The 27954-nt window shown below is 39.3% G+C and overlaps 1 protein-coding gene across 3 annotated transcripts in view; it reads right to left on the bottom strand.

Annotated features, from left to right (window-relative positions):
• The window catches only part of LOC137284908 (cGMP-dependent protein kinase 1-like), a 114650-nt gene that overhangs the window by 23544 nt on the left and 63152 nt on the right, over window positions 1-27954 (bottom strand). For all 3 annotated transcript variants that reach the window (XR_010956929.1, XM_067816953.1, XM_067816952.1), the window contains exons 2-11: window positions 18066-18232; window positions 14058-14171; window positions 9368-9473; window positions 7192-7255; window positions 6541-6618; window positions 6334-6428; window positions 5534-5605; window positions 4895-4966; window positions 3039-3126; window positions 298-437 (exon numbers count right to left, since the gene is read on the bottom strand). Coding sequence is in view for 2 of the 3 variants with exons in the window: in XM_067816953.1 (XP_067673054.1) it covers window positions 298-437; window positions 3039-3126; window positions 4895-4966; window positions 5534-5605; window positions 6334-6428; window positions 6541-6618; window positions 7192-7255; window positions 9368-9473; window positions 14058-14171; window positions 18066-18232 (996 nt within the window). In the remaining variant the exon portion in view is untranslated. The remainder of the gene's footprint in view (window positions 1-297; window positions 438-3038; window positions 3127-4894; window positions 4967-5533; window positions 5606-6333; window positions 6429-6540; window positions 6619-7191; window positions 7256-9367; window positions 9474-14057; window positions 14172-18065; window positions 18233-27954) is intronic.

Genomic DNA, 27954 nt, shown 5'->3' with positions numbered 1-27954 from the left:
TCCAGCAATATCACGGCGGGGGACACCAGACATGGGCCTCACACACTGTAACCATAAGGGGACTCGAACTCGGGTCTTAATTAGTGTGCAGCTTTCATTATTTCAAAATACTCGATGGTATTTCATGCTGTTGATCACTGGCTTGTCTGGTCCAGACTCGATTATTTACAGACCGCGTGACTGGAATATTGCGGCGTGATACTAAACTCACTTCTAACGCCAGGGTAGATAACTCGCAACTACTGGCCTCTATCCGCACATGTACCACAGTACAGACTACCTCGTAAGTGTACCTACCTGACAATGAAGTCTGATCTTGCTTCCATCATGATGCGTTTCTCATTCATAATATGCTCCTGTTGACGAGTCTCGACTATGTGATGTTTCTTCAGAATCTTCAGCGCGTACGTCTTTGTGTTGTCGTTGTTCACGTGGACCTGTCAGTCAAACACAACCCGTATTATATGTGACGGTCTCGTGTTTCCTATCCTAGTACCTGGCTTCGAAAGATCGAGTGAAAAAAGTGAGTGAATATGGTTTTTCGCCGCTTTTAGCAATATTCCAGCAATAACACGGCGGGGGGACAAAAAAAAGTTCTTCACATGTGAGCAGTCAAGCTCGGGTATTCAGCGTTAAAAGATGACGCTTAAACAATCAGGCTACTTCACTGCTCCAGACTGGTTCGTTAAATAAATACCACTGTGGGTTTAATACCACAACAATGCATATGTTATTTGGGTTTAATACCAGAACAATGTATATGTTATTCGGGTTTAATGCCAGAACAATGTATATGTTATTCGAGTTTAATGCCAGAACAATGTATATGTTATTCAGGTTTTTGCTAGGTTTTTCTAACTTTCAATACAGGTATTCAGGGTACAGCCTAACAAAGCAACTATAATACACAGTAAATATAAATCTCTTAAAGGTCAGCAAGTGTCAAGCTAATTCTGTTTCAACAAACAGGACATAAAACACACCTATTTACACACTGACATATAGTTAAAATAAACCCAAACAAATAGCCGATTATTCATGCTGTTTATTGTCACGATTTATAAACAAACACATACGATGCACAAATAAAGTGATTGATAACGAACATTTTTACATTGCCAGACAGTGTTAACGGTTCCTTCACGAAACTACTTTCTTGCAGTCAGTGATGTTCCTATTTAAATATGCAATCAACCCAATTATCTTCGTGATACGAAATTGTATACTGTGTCCTCTATCAACCACGCTAATCAAGCCTTCAGTGTTAGTATACCTTGTACATATACACATGTGGGAGAATAAAACAAGCTAACGTTTTTAAGCCAACTCCAGCAAATATTCTGCGTTGAGATCAGGCATTGATAAGCAACAGGGATATCTTCTTGCACCATTCTTGTTAGTAGAAATAGCGTAGTATTTCAAAGAATTGCGACAAGTGGGCTCTCTGAACATACCATGTTTCTCAACGCGATAAGATTGTGGAATACCAGACCTGCCACTATCGCAATGTGTCAACGACAAAATCATCAGCAGAGTTGGCAGATTTCTCTTCTCTTCAAAATTTCAAACACTGACTCGGAAACGGAGTTTTAGTTCATTGATATCGCATCCATGGTATTGTTTGACATTCGTTATCTAAAAGATAAACCATGCATGTCAACCCTTGTTCATCATCCTGTAACTGCCAGCTAGTTCTTTTGACTCCAGGCAGTGCTCGATTTCAAAGTACATTTATAAACGATGCTCTGTAAATGAATCAGGTGGTTTAGCAGTACATTTGTAAAATGATCAATCTATTCGAGTTTGCTTAACGAGCGGTCCCTGTTAGCCTCTCGTACGTTTGTATTTTTGTGTTGTTCGCACCACATTAAACCAAAGTGGGGCGGCGAGGAAGCCTTATGGTAAAGCGTCAGCTCGTCACACTAAAGACCATGGTTCGATTCCCTATGATAATGATGGGATATTGCTGAAAGCGACGTACACAAACCTCATTTGCCAATGTCACTGTTTGACAACTGGTTTTCAGGTAACGCCGAACTGGGCAATATTGCAGTTATTTGATGTCAGTTTGTAAATAATCCACCTTGATCTACGTAGTTTGGATACGCTTGGGATTACTTCTTGGTTTGGAGTAAATCGGTCTTCGACAGCACCAAAAATCCTAATCTGCTAACCCGGATCTTCATGGGTTGGCGTTACATGGGCTTGTACCTCATAGGGAAGATCATGATGCTGCTGCATCAATTAATGTACCCATGTGAGCAGTTAACATTTCAATTAATGTTAATTTGTCGCTGATGACATTCTCTTCAAAATTAGCAAGGATCGTGTGTTATTGGCACGATGGTCACGAAGTTGGGTAGTGACAACAAGACCAACCACATTCCTTAGATTTAAGATTTAACTACATATGATTGCAACTGAGCGTCTGTTGACATTTAATAAGAAAATACATCACTCTAACAATTCCAACCTTTGCGGACGGATGTTTTCATGTCATCATGCTGTTTTACTACCCTGGCATTTTCAGTCAATGTTTCGTAATATGAGTAAATATTAGATGAAATGTCACTGGCCATAGTGACTGTACAGATTTTCAGTGTTTGTGTGTCATTACTGCAGCTATTTATACCGTAGCTGTCAACATGTTGCCTTGCAAATAACTGCTTAACACATATACTCTGAACGTGAGAATCACGCCCCACCACATTTATATTCAAGTTAACTCTATGATGTTAGTATGTAACGAATAGATACGAATATCAAAGAGAGAGTCGATGATTATTAGTAATATTTAAGGCAGTTATACAACGACTGCGTGCTGAATGAATTAGTGCCACTCCCGAGTGCATGAGTATCTCAGTCACTTCCAATAACCCTGGGTTACATTTCTCCCTCTATAAATGAATGGAAAATCGTCCATATTCCAAACTAATTACTACAAATCAGACATTTGAGCAAGCTTCAAACTGCTATTTCTTTAAGAGTGTTGATGGTAGAACTGGCAACCTGTTAGGGAAGAATACTCAGGATCTTACCAGTTCAACACGCCCGAATCCTCCGACGCCTAACGTTGCTATCACTGAGAGATCTTTGAGTTTCAGTTTGGTGTATTCGGAGTCAATTCTGAAAGAGAAATCACTTTGTCCAACAAACATTGTACAATGAAATTCAGTCAATCAGTATATTAAACATTATGACGTTTTCCGTTTAAATTCACAAAGACTATTTTGCGGGTTTGAAATAGCGACAACTGGAGTGGGGTATGAGGATTATTCACAATCAAGCTATAATTTCAATAAATCAATAACTGACGAAATAATGAAACGTTCAAGTATACAGCAAACGAAATTATACCGTTGCAGAAAACCGAAGAAACATTATGTACGAATTCATAATAATTTTAAACAATATTCTCAAGATCTTCCAAGCTGAGTATGTTTTGGCTCCTGTTCTTATCTAATCCTACATAGTAGGAATGAGACAGTTAACTGGGTTTCAGTCGCTTTGAACAATCGTGGCAGTTTAAGAAGGCCCCAGTATGTAACTAAGTAGAAGCTACACATGACGTTCATCAGCAAATCCACTTAACATTTTCATCTTCCGATTTTCTCTTCACAACGAACCTACTTATCAAAGACGTACAAACCATCATTGTTTCAAGCCCATTTAACTTATGTTTTGTGGAATAACCATTATAATGCTTGATGAACTTCAAGTACAATAATCTCTCGCTGTAATAAAGATATTATCAAGGCCGTCATATCTCGACGTTAGCAAGGGTGGTATCACTACCAAACACTTTGGTCGTTGTTTCCGCGGGGGTGCGGACAGGCCATCTCGGCTTATCATGTTACACCAGACCTACTTGGCGATTTAATCAGAGGTAGTAAACGTATATACGAATAATAAAGACCCTTACTATGTCTTGTTACAGTAGAACAGAGTGCCCTTATGTACTTCTTTAAGATGATAGCATGTATTTAGATGACCTTGATTACAGACTAAATATTTGGATTTTCTTGGCTAGGATCTGTCAGGATCGTATACTGCAACGCATAGGGAAGACATTCTCTGTTTGTGAGGCGTGTATATAAAGATAATTCTGTTTATTTTTAAATTCACCTTAAAGGAACATTAATCTCTATTTAAATGTTGCAGATGTTTGTTCTGTGATCATGAATGCGAGAGAGAACTTTCCATTATCAAAAGTAAGTTTGGTCAAAGTCAATTGTATTTATCAATATAATATAACAACGCGTTAATGTGTATATGAAGCACTATAAAACAGTATAACTGTAAATGAGCTATTTACGGCAGAAATAATTCCTCCATATTCGTATGTCTTCTGGGGTATTTCTAGGTAGTAACTGAGTGTGTCAGTGTTGCCTGATCTTTGTTCTCACCATCAATCACTGGTTTCCATGCTCAGGTCATAAGCTGCATCTCATGCTCATTGAATTTAAATCATTCGGTATCTTGAAACTTGCTTTGTTGCCAAATGTCTACAAACTACTGGCAGAATATCACTACCATTACATTTTTGCGAAGTAGGGAGTCTTTGCGATGTTACTACATGCTTTAGACCGGTGGCAAATAGTCCTGTTTACAGACTAAGAAAGGTATTTCCATATTCACGAGTCCTGTTTACAGACTAAGAAAGGTATTTCTATGTTCATTAGTCCTGTTTACAGACAAAGAAAGGTATTTCCATCTACACCAGTGCTGTTTACAGACCAAGAAAGTTATTTCCATATTAATTAGTCCTGTTTACAGACTAAGAAAGGTATTTTTATATCCATTAGTCTTCTTTACAGACTAAGAAAGGTATTTCCATATTCTTTTTATTTCACTTCATTTGGCCTTTATATCAGCATGCGATAGGTCTACTCACCCAGCCGATATTTCATCATCTTCATAAATTCTCTTGAGTTCATCTAAGTTGCTAATGAGTTGTGAATAAGACCTGAAATGTGAAATATATAGGTTTAAAAATCCGTATGCTAGCAAATCGTGGTATGGCTTAATCAACAACCACAGAGCCCTTTCAAAAATAAACAGAAATCAATAAGAGTTCACTGTAGAAATCTGACCATATGACAGTCATATCTCCTATTACAAAGACACCATCCTCCCGAAGCATGCTTTGATTCACATATTACGTCTGAAGATAAAGATGAGATCGCGAAGGCACACATTTTAAATAATTCTAACAAGTATCAGTATGTATATTGATCTACAGACCAATCATGAAAAACAAGTGTTGTATTTACCACAGAGAAAATGACTGACCAATATACATGAAAGTGTCACACTGACTGTCCACATAAATCAATATGTCCACATAAAATCTATATGCATATTTCCTTCTCAAATTATTTCGGAATATGTTCCTGGACGATTCATTCACAGCGATAATAGAACGTATTTTAGGCTCAATGCATTTGGGCACACATTCATACAACAATACATTCATACATACAATATCTAATAATAAAATACGTTATTTATTATTTAAGGAATAACTACATACTCCCTGTCGATGACTAGACAATCCACGCCTTCTGGATCATTTGCTATAATATTTGCGGTGCGGACGTCTTCGCTGAAAGGAAAATAGTTTGGATAGAGATGGAATGTATATTGCACACTGATAATTCTCCTGTGAAGAAGCTAATATGACTGACTGAATGGCTGATGTTAACTGCGGACATTGTGAGTCCTCTGTCTAGACGATGGAAAAACTCTATATAAATCCATCTTGTTACGAACAGATGACAATTATGTATGTATGTATGTATGTATGTATGTATGTATGTATGTATGTATGTATGTATGTATGTATGTATGTATGTATGTATGTATGTATGTATGTATGTATATGTATGTATGTATATGTATGTATGTATGTATACACACATACATACACACACACACACACACACACATATATATATATATATATATATATATATATGGTTTTGAAATACTGTAATACTATAATTTCAATAAAAATAGGGTTATTTCCTGATATAGTTCTACTAACAGAGAGAGCAGTCACATAATCATTCACTATACCTATCTATCTGCATTGAAAGCAGATCCATAGTACAAACTGTTTTTTACTATGATTATATCAATTACACAAAAAAAAATAAATAAAAAGAACGTAAAAAGCATTTTGCAATAACATATGCATAACATTCTAGCACCATGGATGCAGTTCACATACAAAAAAGTGACACAATTCTTTCTTCCTATTCAAAAGCTATCCCTCCAAGATGACAGCCTATTCGATAAATAATTTACAGCCAATGATATTAAATTTCTTACCCTTGTAATGCTCTCTCACCGAAGAAGTCTCCCCTTTGTAAATATCTAATGATTTGCTCAGAACCCGCTTTGGAGTTCTTCTTGGTAACTTTCACCTGTAAGATAAATGGAGGATAAAAATAGGAAAAATGATGAGAGAAGACACCAAAACTCCCAAAGAAAGTATTCATCTGTTAATGAAACTATATTTCATAACAACTATCTCACCTTTCCCCTTGCAATGATGAAAAATGTGTCTCCTCTTGCTCCTTGTCTGATAATGAAATCCCCTTGACCGTAATGGGCCTGGTAAGAGAGAAAGACTTGCGTTTGTTTTGTGAGCCTTGTGCCTTTGTCATTCAAACGTATACTAAACCACAAACGTCGTCTAAGGCTGCACAGATATATCCACATAATAGGGGGTCTCCACCAACAAACAAACAAACATACAAACATATGTATTATTTGAACCTCATATATATGATAAAACCTTGACGAATCGGGTGTGCATCGATCGATGTTCCTGTTGATCACTGGATTGTGTGATCGAGCATTGAACCGCATTAAATTAGTTTAAACAACAACCTGACGAACCATAACATATATTCACTGCTGAAGATGATACTATACGACACATCGTATGTCACACTCACAACACCCTTATCTATGTCTAGTCATTACATCACAGTAAACGATAATATAGCTGTTATAGATTAAGCTTCAGTGGGCATCCCAAAAGGAGAAAATGATGGCTTTATATTAAATATCTCAACCACCATTAGTGGCTATACGAATGAGTGCATTGCACTAAACGTTATTCATGAACAAGGAAGGGAAGTAAACTGTTACAACCAATAGTTATTTCAGTATTAAACATACCTCTTCTAATACATCAGCAATTTTACTTAGCGTTTCCTCTGGGAGACCTTTAAACGTGGGTACACTGAAAGGAAATAAGTAAACAGATAAGAAATCCATGAAGATGTCAAGAAGGCACACGTGTTTCTCTCCAGACCAGCGTATCCCACGAACACCAAAATCAAAGAGGAGCAATGTAAAAAAAAAACAAGATGGCGTCACAGGTAGAAATTGATTAAAGCTTATTTTAAAACACCATCCCTTTCTCAGAATATAACATCACTTGAAGAAAATTCAAGAGAGATCAAAAGTTCGAAACTAAGTGAAATGAAAAGAAAGTGCCTCGCAATGCAAATAAACATCTTGAGGAAGTCTAATTAATGCAAAACATTTTTCTTTGTGGCCTTCCAGCATCCGGAGTCTGGACATTGTTAAGTATTTAACATTAGAGCTGTAAGAGGATGAAGTTCAAAGAAAGTGTTTCTCTTCACATCTAAAAAAAGCGTAAAAAATGTTGTGATTTTCAACAGCATGAATTCTTTACATTACAAAAAGAACTGTGTTTGAAAATACTGCAGTACCTAATAAGGAAAGATTAACTGAGAATTAATGGGATTAATATGCCAGGTGAATGACCTAGTCAGGTTGATGAATCGAAACCTGGTGAAAATACTAGTGACTCGGACATCTCACTACATTAAACGATACAAAGCAAAAAAGAAAGAAAAAGAAAACAAAAACGCCACTTGAACCATGTTGACTAAAAAACTAAACCACGGTTTATACAAACGAAACCATCATACTTAGGCGAGAAACAGTTGAAGAGCAATCTTTCAATACATAACCAATAACATTCTTTTCCATTTCTCAGATTGTATATTGTATAGGATGTTTGGAAAATATTTAGTTATATTTGTCGTGAGTTGTGCATCTCAACTAAAACTAATATCGAAGTTCTAATTCAGTAATAGAAACAAGATGCTATGACACATAGTTAATAACATATCCACATGCCAGGTAGTACTAAATCGCGAAAGGGTATGAGACATAAACATATAACGCCTATACGTGTATTACATGGATGTTCATGGTTTATGTTTAACATACTGATGGTTCATGTTAGCCATGGCTATCAAATGTAACGATGCTGCGAAAGTAGCTCAAAGAACAACACATCAACATATGTCTGGAGACGCTGAAAGCGTGTAAAATAGATATACTCTGAACTTTGGGTCCTACTGGGAAAACAGTATTAATTTGTAGACACGTGTTCCGAGCGGGAAGCCTCATAACTAAATCCACAGCCAATTAAAGCCGAAATCACGAACCTCTTTTTCATCTACTTACCTTAATCACTAGTAATGAAAGAGCAGTCTTGTCAAAGCTCAGGTCTTATTTTCATAAACTGTGTAAGAGCATCGTTTTTCTTTGATAGTTAGACGTCAAATTCCTCCAAGACGTGTGCAATTTAAATTTGCATTTGGAAACATCAAGACATCAAAACAAGAATGCGGTTGATGTTTAAAATTTTGACGTCTTCAGTTTTTTAGGGGATAAAGTTCCTAGTCTATATAATCCATCACGACGTCAGCACAGCACCGCCAGCTCTTTGATTAAATATTATCATTATCGACACCGTTATGACATGTTTAAAAGCAGCGTGGGTCATTTGGGTAGACCTGTGAAGCGTTCGCTCGCCACGCCGACGACCCGGGTACAATGTGTGAAGCTACTTCTGATGTCTCCCGCTGTGATATTGCTGGAATACTGCTAACAGTGGCGTAAAACTAAACTCGCTCACTCACTTAAACGCAATCTCCGAGCTACATACTCCTGCTAATAAGAGCAATGCTGATTGGCATGTGACTTAAATTCTCCGACTGATCATTGCAATTCGATAGCCGTGAAGTCATGGCTTAGAAATGATCATCCGTAAGCCATGCGTGTCATAGGATGCGTTTAGGGGGTCAGGTTCGCTGACTTGGTTGACACGTCATCATATCCCAGTTGTGTAGGTCGATGTTCATGCTGTTGATCACTGGATTGTGTGGCCCAGACTCGCTTATTTACCGACTGCCAGCATACAGCTAGAATAGTGCTGAGTGCGTCGTGAAACTAAACTGTCACACCTTGTATTTTAGAAATAACATATTTTCTTTGCAAACAGTTTCACAAACATGCCAACACTGTGACGTACCTCCGCAAGAAGTCCATATGTTCTGAGTGTCGTAACAGACCAGTTTTCATCATAATACTCTGGAAACATGCTCGGTCTATCGCCCATAGCCGACAGTTGTATAACGCTGAAACATAAGACGTGTCTTTGTTAAATGCATATTATAAAATGCAAGTAAAGCTCTGACACTGCCATCGTGTCGTGTATTAATAACTAGTCATCGATGTATGATGTTTCCGAATCAGTGTTCGAATATTCTAGACCTCACATAACTTCTGTTGCCGAACCTGTACCAGGTCCAAACTGGACGACGCTTAAGTATTAGCACTTTCTTTAAGAAACCGTTCACATCTGTAAGTCTACACAATCGCGCGATTGTTCCGGATCCTCAATTATAATAGACGTACAAGTTCGATTGTGCCAATTAATATGGAGGCCTGTGGTATTTTAACGGAAAACATCGATACTTCTTTTCTTTTTTAAGCCAGTGCACTGCTCTTTAATCAACCCAGATCCACCTGTCCGACTCTCGTGATTTATGCGTCTAATAAGACATATGATGCTGGGGTTTAGATGTAATTAGAGAGAAGAATGAATTACTGCTCCATTACATTAAAAGGCGGAGTTACCAGAAGGCTCCCAATATGCCCACGAATGTTACATATAGTATGACCTGAGATCAGATGATTCACTTCACCGACATTCAAAACATGTTTATGTTGAATATCAGATACAGTATTCTATTTTTCGGCTTGCATTACCACATTTTTGAGAGACGTACACACAAAATATGTGTTAAACGTCGTGTTTCACCAAATCTTACGTATACACAGAAATACGGGTCTACACAAATCAACCACTACTTTCATTTCGTTATATCCATGGTTCCATTTCGACTAATATATACATCGGTAAAGAAACAATATAGTTCCTTACTTCCGAAGTTCCTTAAAAGTCTCTTCTTTATAAGCACAGTTAACAACATCGAAATAGTAAAATTCAAAGAAAACAACAATGAAAAACTAAAATTCAATTAAAAACAAAATGTACATTACGTAAGTATTTAATTGCATTGCAATGATATGGGTTGTGATAACATTTCCTGATGAGGTCTCAATATAAGGTGGCCCTCGTAGACTGGTTGTTTCGACATCTAGTCTGTGTATTCAGTCATTTATTACAGATAATATTACACCGTCCTTCACAGCAGCTGCTGGGTTAGTTAGGTTTCCCATATCACTGCCACGGACAAGCATGGAAGCACTACCGTGATGAAGTATGTGGATTCCGTGTTTATTACACAAGCTATGACATGTCGAGAGGCAATGATAAATTGCCTTCCATGGTATTTCATATTTTATCTTCTTTTCCAGATTAATTATACGTATTTATACGCACCGTATTTATTACACAGGCCCGGAAATATGCCTCATATGATAGCATTAGAAGTGAGTTATATTAAGGTAATGATGGCCCCGTGGCGAAACCCGCTTTATAGTGTTACATAGGTTGATGCGTTGTCTAAAATTATCACATGTCACCAACCTGTGCAGCCTGATGCGTTTGTATACAGCAATGAAACGTTTATTCCAAGGCTGCTTGACAATGTTACTTGATGTTGCACATGAAGTGCTGCGTCTGGACATGCAGTTTACAGAGGTCACTTAAGCGTTTAGATTATCTTAGGATATGCAGCATACTCAATGTACTTTAGTCGACGCTATATAAAAATAATAGCTTAAATGGTTTCCTTTAACTGAAAGTTAAATGTGTATCAGTAGCAACACAATGATAGAGTTTCATACAAATTTACATATTTAAGCACAAAATAATCGTTCAAATATTTTGACACCTTTAGGAGCCTAAATGTCAGCAGTAGATTAAATATACGGTAAAATCGTGGCCTGAGGTCCGTACTGGTTTTAACATATCGGTATCCAGAGCTTCGCCAATTATAGTTATAGAAAATCACGTAAATGATCTGCCAGCTAACGCACGGACACACGAATGATGGGCGGACGAATCAGATGACATGGGGTAAATCAATTAATTCGACGCAAGAGTTCCTTATTCAAAACTTATTTACGCCACCAAACGGACCATGTTATCAACGTTAATATCTACCGCATAGTCAACGTGCTCTCACAAGTATCATACAACAACATTTTAAATCTATGTTTGCACCCAGCTATCTACAAATTCCCGTGAACCGACACCTATTATTCACCCTAGTGGTGTTGGATTTTATGATATGTGTTCAGGAACAGCATGGCCTTAATCTCACAAGGGACAGCTTTGAAGCTACTCTTTGACGTTTCATTGATACAAATGGTGTCCAATTCTCTTTGTTGCTGGCGTAAAAATGTACCTTCTTCAGGTGAACACCGTGCATGGGGACTTTTTTTCGCCAACACCCGGTGTCATCACGATATGTACGTTCAATAGTACATACTGTGGTCTCCTGAGACTCAGTTTGGTTCGGTTTCTTGTTTCACCCCGCACTCAGCAATATTTCAGCGACAGTGTTTGAGACCTTCTTCAATGTGTGTACATGTTATTATATTACAGAGTGTTTTGTCCCCATATTTCCCGAATGTAAGCATAATTGTGCACTACGGAACTGATTTTCTAAAATTATGCATAATAGCATAACGTAATTACTGAACAATGCGACCACCCATTTGCAAACGGAATATACTACTAATAGTGCTTCCTACAAATGGATGTTGATGGCCTAACTCCTTCGACATAAACCTTACTGGGAAAGATATCAATAGTAGAAAACAATTACATTTCCTCCAAGTGCGTCCTGACGAGATGGATCTGGAGTATCTGACTGCGTGAACTTGGTCAGATCAATTCTTGCTATGTTCCTGTGTCCTCTGTCACTGGATAATACCCTATAAACTTTGAATGAAGACCTTGTGTGGCATTAACGCAAATGTAAGACCGTTTGGCATTCCGATTTTGGTTTCTCTAATGATTTGCATTTGTCCTGTAATCTAGTTGACTGACGTCCTCTCGTGTGAGTAAAGTACGCGAGAAAAGTTTGTGTTGACAGGGTGCACGACATTTCAACTTCAGTTTCAAAGTTTTGGGCAATCACGTATTATTTACGTATTTCTTATCACCAACGAAAACTATGAAAGACATATTTGTGCAGCGTATTTAATTCAATTTTCACTTTGAAACAGACCTTAAATTTGTTGCGATGTAGATGTTTCATTAAAGGGTCAAGCCACCTGATTTCTGTGTATGGGAGATTGTGGTGTTGTGTGGTGGAGTTGCTTGTGTTGCTTATCACAGGAGGTAATAGATCTCCAAAGCATTGGGGAAAATTGAAATACTTGTATTTATCATTTGACTTCAGAATGAAAACTCATTGGGAGACAAAAGTAGGGACAACGTAATATTCTTTCCACATCACGTGACATTTGAAGCTTCCGGGTAGAAAAGGTCTTCAGCATCCCATGCTTGCCACAAAAGGCGACTCTACTTGTCGTAAGAGGCGACTATCGGGATCGGGTGGTCAGGCTCGCTGACGTTTTTGACACATGTCATCGGTTCCCAAAAGGGCTGATCGATGCGCATCCTTTTGATCACTGAATTGTCTAGTCCAGACTCGATTATATACAAACCGCCACTTTATAGCTGGACTATTGCTGAGTGCGGTGAAAAATTAAACTCACTCACTCCACACCACGTATAAATAAAATAGATGCCAGTCTTAGTTCATGTATTGTTGATGTGAGTGGTGAAGGTGTGGACGTTTCGGCATTTATTCCAAACGGACTTCCATTAAAAAGTAATTATGACAAATATTAACTCCAGTTTGTAGAAAGTCTGGAACCATATAATCAAAGTGTGTAAAATTGGCGATTCATAAGCCATATTGATTCTGCAAGAAATCGGGTATTAAAAACGTTTCAAAGCCCTGGAAATGACACTGTTCCGCCAAAGGCCACTACGGTTATCTCATTACAATATGAACTCTCCATCTCGGGTTTGGCGTAATTGATTACTCAGAGAGGCTCAGAGCCTTTCTCGACATTCTATTGATATCGACGCCATGACAAGTATGAGGAGTTTGTTAGTGGTCGACAATCTGATATTCCGTAGAGGTGGCTCGAAAAAATCTGTTGTAACGTTTTACAAAATAGATAAATCGTTTAACCATAATTCATTCTCACATGTCCTACACATACCTCCGGTCTCGTGTTTCGCCCCAATTCATAGTCATTGAGGCTTGGAGTTATTAAATCATGTTTGGCTTAATTAATCCAGACAGTCAAGGTGTGACAACGACTACTGGTCAGGCAAGAGTGTTTATAGGGGTCAGGCGATGGTCATCTTGTTCATAAAAGAAAGTCGATGTCGGATAATATCGGCGAGGCACGATACAGTGGGATACATTTGCCATATGGTAGACATTCCATTGGTGGTATTGATACAACACCACAGAATTACTATGTACCAAAGATACACGTGTTCAGTGTAACCTGCTCAGCATTGGGGCGATCAATGCCAGTCACATGCATCACAAAATTTTGAACCAAAAACTGAAAGCGCAATATAATATTTCAGAATCACACTCAGCAATATTCAAGCTATATGGCAGCCGTCTGTAAACAATCCAGTCTGGACCAGAAAGTCTGTCAATTCTAACCTGAGTCTTCACGTGTCGTGAATGTTTGAAAGCGTGATGGCATACCTTTAACTGTGGCTGTCCTTGTACAGTTGTACAGAATGGCGAGCTCTCCAAACACCTTCCCCGGTACCATTGTGCATAGTTTCTGGCCTTCTTTGGATACCTCCACCTTGCCATCTGGAATAACATGGATTTAGATATATTTCACATAAACAGGTACAAATGTGTAACGGAAACAAAATTATCCACAACAAAACGGTATATTGCATGACCCAAGATTTCAGCAATTTCATCTAAACGTATCGGCTTGCCGAAACACCGAAGACAACGTTCCCAGCCATATCACCGTGGGCGACACCAGAAATGGGGAAGTGAGTGAGTTTAGTTTTATGCCGCTTTAGCAATATTCCAGCAATATCACGGCAAGGGACACCAGACAATGTGCTTCAAACATTCTACCCATGTGGGGAATCCGGGTCTTCGAAGTGGCGAGCAAATACTTTAACCACTAGGGGTTCCCCCACCGCAGTCGCCCCCCCCCCCCCCCCCCCTTGAACCCATGTGGGGAATCGAACCTGGATATAGATCGTAAGGAAACCGCCCCAACCGCTGTATAACCGTGCCTTTGTTTTCTATGTTTGCTGTTGAGGTGCTACATTCATTTATAACCTAGGTGTATGACCGAGACATATGTGACCATGTGTTATGGTAAAAACCAGTCTACTCAGTTACTGATATTTTCAACGACGATGCATGACTAAAGGTAGTCTGTCTCACAGTCCCTGAGGCATATTAGTTTTCCTACTGCCAAGCCCTCTCTGCAGTGCTAAAACACCAAATGAAGCTAGTCTGTGTTTCTTCAGGTAATCTCTGGTCTCCCTCGGCTCTTTTTCAATTTAAATACGTTTATTTGTTACAATCAATACTATATATTCAGAGACTAAGGGGTGTTACATGCCATTATTTGGTGAGTGGCACCACCTGATCCATTACGACCACGATGGCTAGGTCTTGCAGGTGCCCCTGCCCAAATCAGACTCCCATCGGCATATATCGAAAGACGGAACTGGTTTCATTTCCCCGAGTCAGGCAATCCCGACAATAGTAAACGCTTGAGTTCGAATACCCTTAATGTGACAAGGATTATGAATAATTGACAGTGAGTTTTGTATCTATTCCCTGACTAAATATCCTAATGTGGTCTCATCGTGTTTTTTCTTGTCCTAATCGCCAATATACAAATCGACATCCATTCCTTCTGAAATAAACGCCTGAGAGCGTAAAGCTGCTTTCAGGTAGGTTGAACATTTTCTTTCCTTATGATCGCGTGACTTATCCCTACCAGATCTGCATACCAGATCACGCAGATTCCCCCTGCCTTTGATCGGCAAGGTCTTAACTGGGCACTAAAAACTGTTTATTATCTTCTAGCTGAAGCGCCAACAACCCGTCAAGAAACATTTAAAGCGCTGTGAAGTCCTAGATTCCATAAGCTGCTCTTGAGAATGAGAGTTCTTCATTTGTTCGTCTTCGAAACTACCATTCGGTGCAGAAATATTGAAATGTGGTAACAAATAAGTTCAGAATTATCAATCAAAACCTTCGAACTGATGGAACGGGGGTTCACCACAGGACTACATCCCTAGCTTCGCAAATGCGAAGTGAGTTTCAACCTTACAATACAGACATACGAAGGGGATGTTGTAGGTGCATATGATTAGTAGGTGCATATGTTTAGAGATATCCTGTCGGTCCGTGATCAACGTGTCACTGGTAACAACTTAATTATGGTTAATTGTTTGAGTAAAGTTCAGTTTTTAAGTGTGCTGACAATGTGTGTATAGATGCGTAGTTAAACATGCCACTTGATTGTTGAGTCCGTTAATCGTTACTTTTGATCTTTAGGTAGCACGTTTATGAGGATGACTTCCGATTGCGCGACTGAAGTTTTCAGTTGCAACAACCAGCTTTGACAGTTCGAGACAAAAGGGTAAATTTGTACTTGTTAGAGCCTTTGGGGACCCTAAAATGAGTTCGACACAAGCGGGAATTCGACACATCTAGTTCGACACATCAGGGTAAAAATAATGATAAATATAAGGAAATCGGCAGGGACCGAGATGTCAGTTCGACACATCCGAGAATTCGTCTCAACCGAGTTCGAGACAATGGGGTTCGACTGTAATATATTTATCTGACAAGTATCGAACTTAATTGTCATCTTGGATCATAATGAGACGTTAAGAACACAGAGTCACAGAGTATGGCGCTTAGAAGCCATTTACGCGATATACGATTTACACCATACACATGGTCCATATTCTTAGTGTTAATTATCAACGTGGTTTGAGACGCATTGCTGCAAGACGCTGCTAATTTGGCATCACTTGACGGATATGAAAACCCGCTTTGCCACATTAAGTCCAGTCGACACACTCAAGGGGTGTAAATTCACTTTGCACAACAATTCAGGTTCTAAGCAAAAGACGATATTAATAGTCAACGGGCGCCTGAGAGCCTTTGAAATGCGTAAATGCTTTAACAGTGACGTAAGAACGGTTTTAAAATGTGGCAGCAGTTTGTAAAGAAGATGTATTCCTAAATTTTATGGGATGGTCTGCTTGATTAACACAGGTGGAAAATGAGGGAAGCGTTTTTGCTTGTCATCAACACTTGGAACGTCAAAAGAGTCTTCATCGTTTGAGCCTCTCTTGCATGTGCATGTTCCATATTTATTTCCTTCCACCTGCAGAGCTTATATATATGTTAACCTTTAATCTTCTTCCAATTGATTTTGGGAATCACCGTAAACTGGAAAGAGGGAATGGATATTCAACGAGCGCAAAGAAAATTCCAGATTTGTTCAACGTCCTCCGATGACCTGAAGTGTTCATGCCAAGATGCCAAATGTACCAAATGTACTCGACATAAAGTAGAAATGTCTTAATCTCTTTGTATTTCAAAATACAAAATGGTAAATTATGTGAATATTTTACAAGTAATGATTTTTGCCTATGATTATTGACACCGTAATATTTACTGTTAGGTTGTTAAAATTCTTTGCCGTATTTGAAATGGATAAAAGCACATGGAATCCCCACCGTAAACACATACATTGTACTGCCACCCATCCGTATCCACAACTGATGAATCACCCCTACATTAACCTGGTGTAGCATGTACTTGAAAGATGCTCACTTGTTACAATAATATGCTAGAGGCATTAACAAACCACTTGGAGGTTGGCTGAGACCCAATTGCTGTAATGTGATGGTCTAGCACCAAGGTCCATCTGTCTGACCATGAAGGATATTGGCGTCAGCAGGGAGCAAAAGGTTATGGTTGTTTTGTGTTAGGGTTCCTTAACACAGGGAATGTTAACTGGCTTCCCAGGTATGTCGGAAGGTCGTTATCATACACAGGGGCAATTGGGAAGTGATTATACGGCTGAGATGGGTACGATAGAACAGTATCATGCTGGGTGACGGCCGTGAAGCTATACAACTTGGGAAAATCCTTCATCATCACTCGTACAGTGAGTTCATTGAACACAGAGGTCTCATTGTGTTGGAATGCAACGTGTTTTTGACAGTGTGGATTATCAGTCTAGTTTCAAACGTTTCTGATTTCAATCTCATCCCGAAACTTCCACAAAAAGGTCAAGCTAACTCACCACTCATATGTAAACATGTAACTGTTGCAGCAGCTGCCGCTGCTTTATGTATTAGACATGTTGTAAAGATGTTGGTAAGCACTCTTGCATTACATCCGGGATACATTTCCAGGCTCCAGTACAACATGTTACACAATGCCAGGAAGTAAGACACAAATTCACTTCTGGTAACGTCGTGGCAAAGACCTCGGTTCGATATTCCTGGTGTGGTGCTGCTGCAGTATTACTTAAAGTGGAGTAAAACCCAACTCACTCACGTGTGCTTAGTTTAAAACTACAAAAATAGCGAACAGTAGTAGGTTCTGACCTTAAATACTTACACTGGAGAGCTATGAAAGTTACTTTGAAATACATGCATAATTGGTGGGATCTTTGCTGGATGTGCAGCTACAGCGTACCTTCCATGACATATACGAGATTGCCCATGTCGCCCTCCTTGATAATAGTGCTGTCTTTAGAGTATTCCACTGGATACATGCAGTCCACGATCTCCCGGATCTGGGACATCTCAAGATTCTTCATGAAATCATTGTCCAGGATAGCCTGCTTTATCAACTCCCGAGAACTGAAAACAGACAACAGCGATGGTAAAAAGAATGAAATGGAACAGTATTGCTCCTGCGATATGCACATACGTCTTCCGATTATAAACATTACTTCTTTTATTTGTTTATGTTACATCCGATTGTGAATTCGTGACCTTGTACATCCTGTGTGAACGAGATTTTCTGAACTAAAATAAACTACTTTGCGTCCGAAATTGTCCACTACATTCGGTCATCGGTAAACGTCACTATTCTGTCCATGGCGTTCTTCCTTTAACACGTTGTTTACATCTTGACCAAAGGGGTTCTGATATGAATACTATCATAAATAGAAATCTCCCTTACATTCAGTTATCACTAAACGTCAGTATTCTGTTTACAGCGTTCTTCCTTTAACAGAGGGTTCACCTTCACCAAAAAGGTTTCTGATATGAATACCATTAGAAATCTCCCTTACTTTCGGTTATCACTAAACGTCAGTATTCTATTCACGGCGTTCGTCCCTTAGCAGAGGGTTCACCTTGACCAAAAAGGTTTCTGATATGGATAAAATTAGGAATCAGGTATTTCCTGTTTCAGGATAGAGACGGGATTGTAGTTAAAGGCTGGTTATGTTACGTTCTCTGCAACAAACATACATATGTTTCTGGATATGCAACATGTATACTGAACTATTTCCTTTACGTTTAACCTCGTGAAGTGTTTTTGTCACAATCATTATATTTCTCACACAGGAATGTTGTTTCAAATGTCTTTGTAACACCAGTGGTATCTTCCTACCGGGGCCTGCTATCAGAAAAAATATACACCTGTTGTCCTCAATAAACAACATACGGTGCACCTTTTCCTGAAAGTCATGTTCATCCGATGAACTAAGTTGGAATTACTTTCTATTTTCATTTGGATTAATATATATGCGCTCCTTATCGTGGGCGGATGTTGTTTCTCCTTTGATAAGCATTTGTAATCCTTTCAACCAATAAATATTCCTGTTCGCCAAGCTACAGTAAATCAAAACTTGCGCCAGTCTGTAGATTACATTGGAACCTCACTTTGATAATGCACCTAAGAGGCAAGAGCGACCTTGAAACCACGTGCCAGACTCCGTGTTATGTCTTCTCCAAATGATAAATACACTCCTCCGAACCATTCCAAACTGGGTAATTAGTGGCACTGCCTATTTGCAGTATTGCCCACAACTAAGAACCTACATTGAAATAAGCGGCCCTTTGTGCCATGGTGATGAGATACCTTTATGGTAGGACAGTTAATTTTGAACAATGAATCAATGTTGCTGGTATACAAGATATGCCGTGGAAGGTAATCATATAAACAGTTCTTTGAACCTATTTAAAAGGGCATTTGCTTTTAAGTACTAGGTACATATAGGACGCTGACATGGTTCTGACTTGGTTGGCACTCTGTATCTTATCCCACTCGCGCAGAACGATATACATGCCGATTGTCTGGACCAGACTCGATTTATTACAGACCGCCGCTATATAGAGGGAATATTGCTGAGTGCGGCGTTAAAAACCAACCCAACCAAAAAATCTCCCCCAACCCGCCTCTCTCTCTTCCTCTCCCTCATTATATATACACGCGATATGGAACGTAATCATATAAACAGTTGTTTGATCTATCTATCTATCTATCTATCTATCTATCTATCTATCTATCTATCTATGTCTGGTTGTGTGTGCGACATTATTGACGAAATTATCCATCTACGCGTTCGCTACGGTTGGCAACTTTAAATATGAATCCTGCCCATGCAAGTAGTATGATGGAATACATTAATATATATCTAGAACAACCAAATTATTACCTTAACACACATGCATCACACGTGCCCCCACGCCCATAAAACTGCGACATATGAAACAATACAATAGCCAAAAAAATTCACAAAGCTGATTTTTGGTAAATGCATTGATATTAAGTCCGCCCCCGTAGAGAAATCCGTTCACAAAAATACTTTGATTAAAAGTTGGAAGGGTCGACATCGAACCTAATACAATCGTTCCACCCAAAAAATATTTAATACATTTCATTATGAAAGATTGAAGAAAAGACGGACTTGGGAGCACGGCTCAGAATCAATTTTCTGAACGGTACATACAGTTCACAAAGTGGAGGGAGCTGAAACATCATCCGGATTTATTTATGAAACGCATCACGTATGGACCAGATGACAAGGAGTGAAAGCTTTCAATTAACCTTGACTGCACCTCCCATCGCGGTCAAATGCTAACCGATTTATCCGATCGAAGGCACCTGGCTGACAATCAACCTGCGGTAGAAAACGAACGTCTCCAAGTGACGGACCGTGATGAAATGCTCTGCTAATGGTCTTTCCTTGTTGGATTTGGCTTAGAGACCCACGTAAGGTTTCAGCAGTATAACGAATGTTCAGATTGGGTAGAATGAGATTTTCTTTTCTTTTGCCTATTAATGGTTTCTGCTTGTACAATCTGTGACAGCTTTATTCATATCATAAGCGTTAGAACTGTCACTCAGTGAATCGGCTCCATTGGTCCGAGGACGACTTTCATGATTGTTATTCAGATGCGTATGCTTCCATTAACCAGCGGTGTTTTCTTTGGTGCTTTAGAGTAAGTAATTTCATTACATTGGGCAGTATTTAACATCACAGTGAGTGAGTGAGTGAGTGAGTGAGTGAGTGAGTTATTATTTAACGTCACGACGGCAATATTGCAGCCATATTGTTAACATCACATCCTATATACCCACACATGATTACCATGGGAAAAGAATGACCACTGGTGTGGTCCGAAAATTTACTTAAATTAAGTGACAAAAATTCAAAATAAGTTCAAAGGTATTGTATCCCATTTGCGTATATCGATGCCCATGCTGTTGATCACAGGGTTTTCAAGTCTAGACTATTTGCTGACCGCAGCCAAATTTATCGCTGAGTGCGGCCTAAAACTAAACTCACTTACTCACTTCAAAGGCCACGTGTTTGTTAGATTTCTGATTTCTGGTTTTAATCACCAGCCAGCTAGGCTCTGCTATATCACATGTGTCAGCCAAGTTGGTTCGGACCTCGAACACAAAAGCCAGAAAGCTCTTGCAGACAACCGCCTTCAGACCGCAGTGCACACTAAGCATGTACTGTAGTAACATCCCGATTTACATTAGTGTGGACATTATGGTCAATACGCTGTTACGGTTTAAGGATGTATTTTATGGAGGTACGGAGGCATCTCCATGGGAAGGTAACCACACGGTACACTAATCCATGCAGGGTAGTTATCACGTTCATTAGTCCCACTGACTAGACAGCTAACTGTCACACATTTGTTCAAGCTTACTGAAGATTATGTCTTGCACATACAGACATAATGGCTGGTTCACACGTGTCACATACATCAGTTTCCAGTCACACGTAGGAGACGTGTGCAAGTCTATACACAGGCCATATAGAAAACTCGGAGTACTGGCCAATATTTAATGACGTATCAAAATACACCAAACAACAGCCTTGCTCCAAGGCTGTAATGTTGAACACATCGTAATTCTATTCTATACCAAAGAGGCAGGTCTAGAAATAACGCAGAGTTCACTACTTATTATTTTCAGAAATTATCATCTAAATTACTAGTATTAATTTCAACACCAGAGACGTGTGCAAGTCTACCAAAACAATTCGAAGCTGCAATCATAGATAAATAAGAATGATTGCAGCTTCGAGCCGGAACTGGCTGTATTGTTTTCAAACAAAGGCATCATATATTTAATGAGCGAACTTCTTATCAATTCTTGTGGCAATAAACAACACCTCCTCCCGGGGAGGGTTTCATTCGAATGTGGCCGGCAACAGACGAAGTATAAGTGATAAGATATGTCGCCCAGCCAATGGAATATTTGGTTGAACGAGAGATATCACATTCACCGACGATGTGTACATTACCATCTGATGATCCCAGCACAATGCAGCTGCTGTTTAGAAAGAACTACTAGAAACTGAGAAAATGTTTTCAGGGAAAACAGTGACTAAGCTCGTTATATTATGGTACTGATGACAAGCAGAAATTTGTAATGAAGTCGTGTGGCTCTCTATTCGGAGGTAGGTTTGATTTCTCGATGCGTCATGGCAACCTTGACCATCAACTCTGAGCAATGTGTTGATTGTATATTAGCGACCTCATTGTATATTCGCGACCTCAGATTCGAAAAGCCATGACATGATCATCAGAGTATGCGAGTGAGTGATCGAGTGAGTGAGTTTAGTTTTACGCCGCTTTTAGCAATATTCCTGAAATATCACGGCGGGGGAAACAAGAAATGGGCTTCCCACATTGTACCCACATGGGGAATCGAACCATGGTTTTCGGCATGACGAGCGAACGCTTTAACCAACATTCTAAGCCACCACTCAATTAGGATATGTGAAGGACTGTGCAGTTGGTAGCGTGTTGGTCTGCCATATAAATAGTTTGAGGTCGTTGTCAAACTGTGTACAATGTGAGGAACTACCGGTTTAACAATGTCACGGGATTTGAACACCACACAGAAATACCACCGAGTTTTCTGAACGACTCACGCCAGGTGGCTAATAATTAAACCGTCATACTGAAGTCCTGGGTTCGATTTCTCATATGGATACGACGTGTGCAACCTATTTCTAGGGTACACGCTTACTCCTTTCTGTGCAACAAGTTTCAATCATCCTCCGTCGCTCATGATATACCACAAATTCCACACCCTTACCTCTAACAAAATGTTCATATGTATATGAGCAGTATATGAGCTGTTCGATGAGAAAGAAATGACCTGATGTCAGTATGAAGCCAATCTGCTGTCTAAATTATTCAAATGATGCACATGTGAAGCCTCAGTGTCTGGGCCATAAAGTATACACTGTAGCCTTCTGGGTGTAGTAATCCGGAAATATTTCCTGTCAAATCCAGGTAGAGTTTAACTATCTGTGGCAGATCTATCCGAAACTACACTTCTTCCTATAGCCATGAATAAATACAGTGTGTCTACATATATGAGAAACTAGCCAACATCCTTCCCATATCGCCGGGGATCTATGAAGCCATATCGTTAAAATCCACAAAAAATGACATGCGCGCAAATCTATATCTCTGTTTATTTTACATGTAACATATGAAAATAGAATTGAGCACATTGTGACACAATTTCTTTGAAACTTTAGTATGTGGTAACTATGGCAACTTAACAGGCTACGTGCAAAATCAGCAGTAGTATCTCATCACCAAGAACAAAGTCTTTGTAACTGAAAAAACGCTGTCCAAGTACAGGTAGGGCTTTGACGACAAACAGCAATTTGGTTTTTTTGTTGAGAAAATAACGCTTTTTCATTGCACTGATTGATATCAGTTTTAGATCCAAGTCACTGCGCAGTGGCAGCGCGAATACCTGACGTGTGCAGTTTTGTGATGTGCCTTGACAACGTAATACATGCTCCTGGCGCCCGCTAACATTGTGCTGTGACTGCTTGTAACGCCATGCGCATGTTCCAGAATGCACAGTACTTCAAACGAAACGATTGCGATACAAACATCTAAATATATTCTCAACAAATAACTGAATGTATTATAACGTTTAGTATTGCTATTCGACTTTACATAAATGTTTTTCTTTAAACAACAAACACTTCAAAGAAAGCTGGCTATGAGTTTCTACAATTCTCGGATTAAAAGAACATGTTCTTTCATCTAGAAACTCTAGGGTGTTTTTGCATGTGTAGTATCGATCATTGTGATATATAAACTGTCCTAATTTCTCCATACATGCTTCTGTGAATATGTACACAGGCGGTTGAAGTCTAAGCGTCCGTATTTGATGGCTTGCAAACAAAACAGATTTTAAAATAAAATCTTTACATTATAGATATGGCAACAAGCAATTTTGAAAAGAGCAGAACACAAACCATTTACAAACTGTATCTGACCTTGCGAATATTACTTGGGGTTGATTAAACATGCGGGTTTGTGAAGGTAACAAAACTCTCCGCGTACGATTCGAACAAAGGAACTTTCTGTCGTGAATGACAGTGGAACTGAAAATATTTGCATTTCATCTTCCTTGTGGACTCAAACCGCAATAGAAAGATATTTCTTCACTTACAAACATAATCAACCTACCACAAGCAATCGTATGTGAGATTAAAAAAAATGTCCAAAGCATCTTAAAACTGACCGACACGGTTAATCTCCAGGACGGAGCATGGATGCCTCAGTCTTTAGTTGTGTTCTAACATGCACCATGCCATACAGACGACCATTCCATAAATAATACGCGTGCTAAAGAACGTTCTCCCAATGATGTGGGGGGATAGCAAACGATGGAACGGAAGGAGAAACACGTTGTCCTGCCGAGCAGGAAATAGCTTTCAACTGAAGCTTTCTTCATTATCATCATCACCACCACCACCACCACCATCATCATCATCATCATCATCATCATCATCATCATCATCATCATCATCACCAGCAGCAGTTACATACATTATCATGCCGCATTATGAGACTGTTAATCTCTGAGATGAGGGTGTGCTCTCTGTCTAGTTTAGTGTTGTTAATGCTAAATTAGCCTCTTTTTAAAGTAATTTCGCTGATTTCACAACTACCTATACATATCATTTCACACTCTTGATTTTCACAATGTGTTCTCCTCGACACATATTTATAATGGATCCATTTATGTTCTAATTTGTGTACCTATACGAAGCTTTACGGTAAACGATCCTCATCCACTAATAACGGAAATATGTCTGTTGTGCTTGGCACAAGTATGCAAATTACTGTCAAAATGAATTCATAAGGTCGCCTCACAGTGAAGATTGGTACGGCAATGCGCATGAAAATGCAGAAAAAACAGTACTATAACCCGTGTACGGTCAACGTCTATATTACAATCAGCGTATCAAGCCATAAATATTGATCTGAATATTAACTGTATCCTATAATGGATCTTGACTGCTTTGTTCTTAAAGAGGTTTGGTGCGACCTTGACACAATGCCTACAGGTGGAATACGAAGAGAGAAAGAATACGAAGACATACACCGCGAACTGTTTCGTGTGCATGACATTACTGCTGTATTACGACTGTGTAGTGATTGATCACGGCGGTGCTTACCTGAAAACATCAGAGGACACGCTAGACCAGCTAGCTAAATAAGCTTTATAAGAAGCTTTAAGTCAATCTGGTATTCCTGTATGAATATGCGAGAGAAATCATCTATTAAGTGGGTGAGGATGTTGCCACGAATACGTGCGGCTTGGATAGTTAATAGGATTCGAGTTTTTCTTGAACAACTGAGCTATTGGTTATGCATATATCGGAGTATTCACACATGATAAACTGTATGTGCAAAAAAAGACATTCATATGCAACATATGTCATATTTGGGATTTCACTTTCTTAGTAAAGTACAAATTCTAGTACTTTTTCGGTTGAGTCCCATTCGGGATTCGAACCCGCACCCTCAGAGTGAGGCACCTAATCGCCAGCACACAAAGTCAGCCGCCTAGCCCGCTCAGCCACCGCGACTTCCACAAGGTCCACAAGCATATAGCTGAGCGGGCTAGGCGGCTGACTTTGTGTGCTGGCGATTAGGTGCCTGACTCTGAGGGTGCGGGTTCGAATCCCGAATGGGACTCAACCGAAAAAGTACTAGAATTTGTACTTTACTAAGAAAGTGAAATCCCAAATATGACATATGTTGCATTTGACCACTTTCTAAATGGCATCGTGTAATCAAGACATTCATAGTCTGAAACAATCAAACGTCGTTCACGATGTCGTTCCATCAGCAGGCACACCTTCAAGCAGAGCTCGTTAACGCTGCACACGTAAATGTTCACAGCAACAGTTGTGACCCACAGTATCCCTATTACTTTATACTACAACATACACATGGTCAAGGGTTTCAATAAGGGGGTATATACATCCCAGGCCTGCATCACTCGCATATAGCTGACACAGTAATATAACAGGAACATATGTTATTTTTTGGTTGAGTCCCTCACTCAGAGTCAGGCACCTAATCGCCAGCACACAAAGTAAAAATATAACAATAATACTAATAAAAGCGCCCTTAAACCTAACTCACTCACTAATATAAAATACCAAGGCCACAGAAAACCTTCTTGAGTAAACAGATGCAGCTGGCCGTAAATAAAAGCGACCAATTGCTTTTCACTTTCGTTAGAATGTCCAAGAGTTGATTATATCATTCCTCTTGTAGCACTCTCATGTGTATGAATCAGTATGGTATAGTCACGAGACAAGGTGTTTGCGAAACAGTGAGCGTATACTGCCCATTCAATCCCCACCTCCCACCTCCCAACCCCCACCCCCGACACTCACCCCCATCCCAAATCTTGGTAGCAGAGTAATAAACACACACAGAGGCTAGCCAATTATGCACCTATAAAACAAGAGAAAGTAACAGAGTAAATTAAAACATTGATATTGTTTTCGTTATTGATGCATCAATTTTGGAAGCAGACTCTACATTAAACGACCTTCAGTACCGTAAGTTGTTCGAACAAAGTCGGAGCTTGAATTCTACGACACTCTATGAAACCTTAATACAAACGGAATGCAGCAAACAGAATGTTTAATGTTATGAAATGCAAACACTAATAGCTGGAGTTGTTAGAATACTGCTGGTATAAGTTTACTGTTGGAAAGTTGAAGTCCTACCTTTTGTGATACAAGTTTTTGAGAGATTTGTGGTCACTCTGAATCTTTCTGCATAAACCTAAATATGAAACACAGGAGTCACATCGCTCTACTTTATTCTAAGTTTAGCGAGTTAATTGGTGGAAAAACCATTTCCGAAAACAGCACGTCGTTACTGGTTTTGCTTTGCATGCGTCGACACCATTTCCACCCAACTCTCTGTGTTTCCATCATCTCTACTGTACTTCCACCCAAATATGTAGTCTCTGGTGTTTCAACTTCATACAGTATTAATGCGTCAGCATACGATGACCCCGCAGTAGAAGGCAGGTCACCTATTCCCTATCGATACCTCACTGTCCGTAAACCACTTACAGCACAGCGATGCATGATTTATAAGTTACCTGTACACGACAGGAAAGGGTTTGGCGATCTGTGCAATGTTTTTTCATCCATCTCATAAGTGCGCGACGACTATCAACTAATATCGACGTGACTTGTAGAATTATGTGAAGTGAGCACCTCAGACGTTAAGAACGCAAGAGTGATTGATGTTTGATTTGTTTCTTGTGACATGTAGTTCGGTTGACGAAAGTGATGAGGTTTGCAAAGATCGATTGTGATAATAGTTTCCCTTCGTAGAAACGGCTACAGGGAGCTTTGACGGTTACAGTCATGTTCGTGGCAAACGTAATCTGGAGACAAACAAAACTTCTGTCACAAAAATATAACCTGTAATGAAGTTCTAAATTTATCAGTGAATAATCCGTTGTACATCAGCAATTTCGATTCGCAGAATTTACAGAAAACGTTTTGAAGGCACCTACGGCACACAATTCCTTTCTCCAGCGCACAGCCATACTGTAGTAATATTGCAGCTATATGGCGGCGATTTGTAAATAATCGAGCCTGGACCAGATTGATGTTGTGATCAGATGATCAGCATGTGTTGCGTATAACCATCTTAAACTGGGCACATTCATGAAAGTGATCAAATCAAATGGCATAATCGAGTCAGTCACCAGCACACACATACAGTCCGTTAAAGTAAACTAC

This window comes from Haliotis asinina, chromosome 5, assembly GCF_037392515.1.
Source record: "Haliotis asinina isolate JCU_RB_2024 chromosome 5, JCU_Hal_asi_v2, whole genome shotgun sequence".
Lineage (NCBI taxonomy): Eukaryota > Metazoa > Mollusca > Gastropoda > Lepetellida > Haliotidae > Haliotis > Haliotis asinina.
This window is presented reverse-complemented; position numbering and strand designations above follow the sequence as displayed.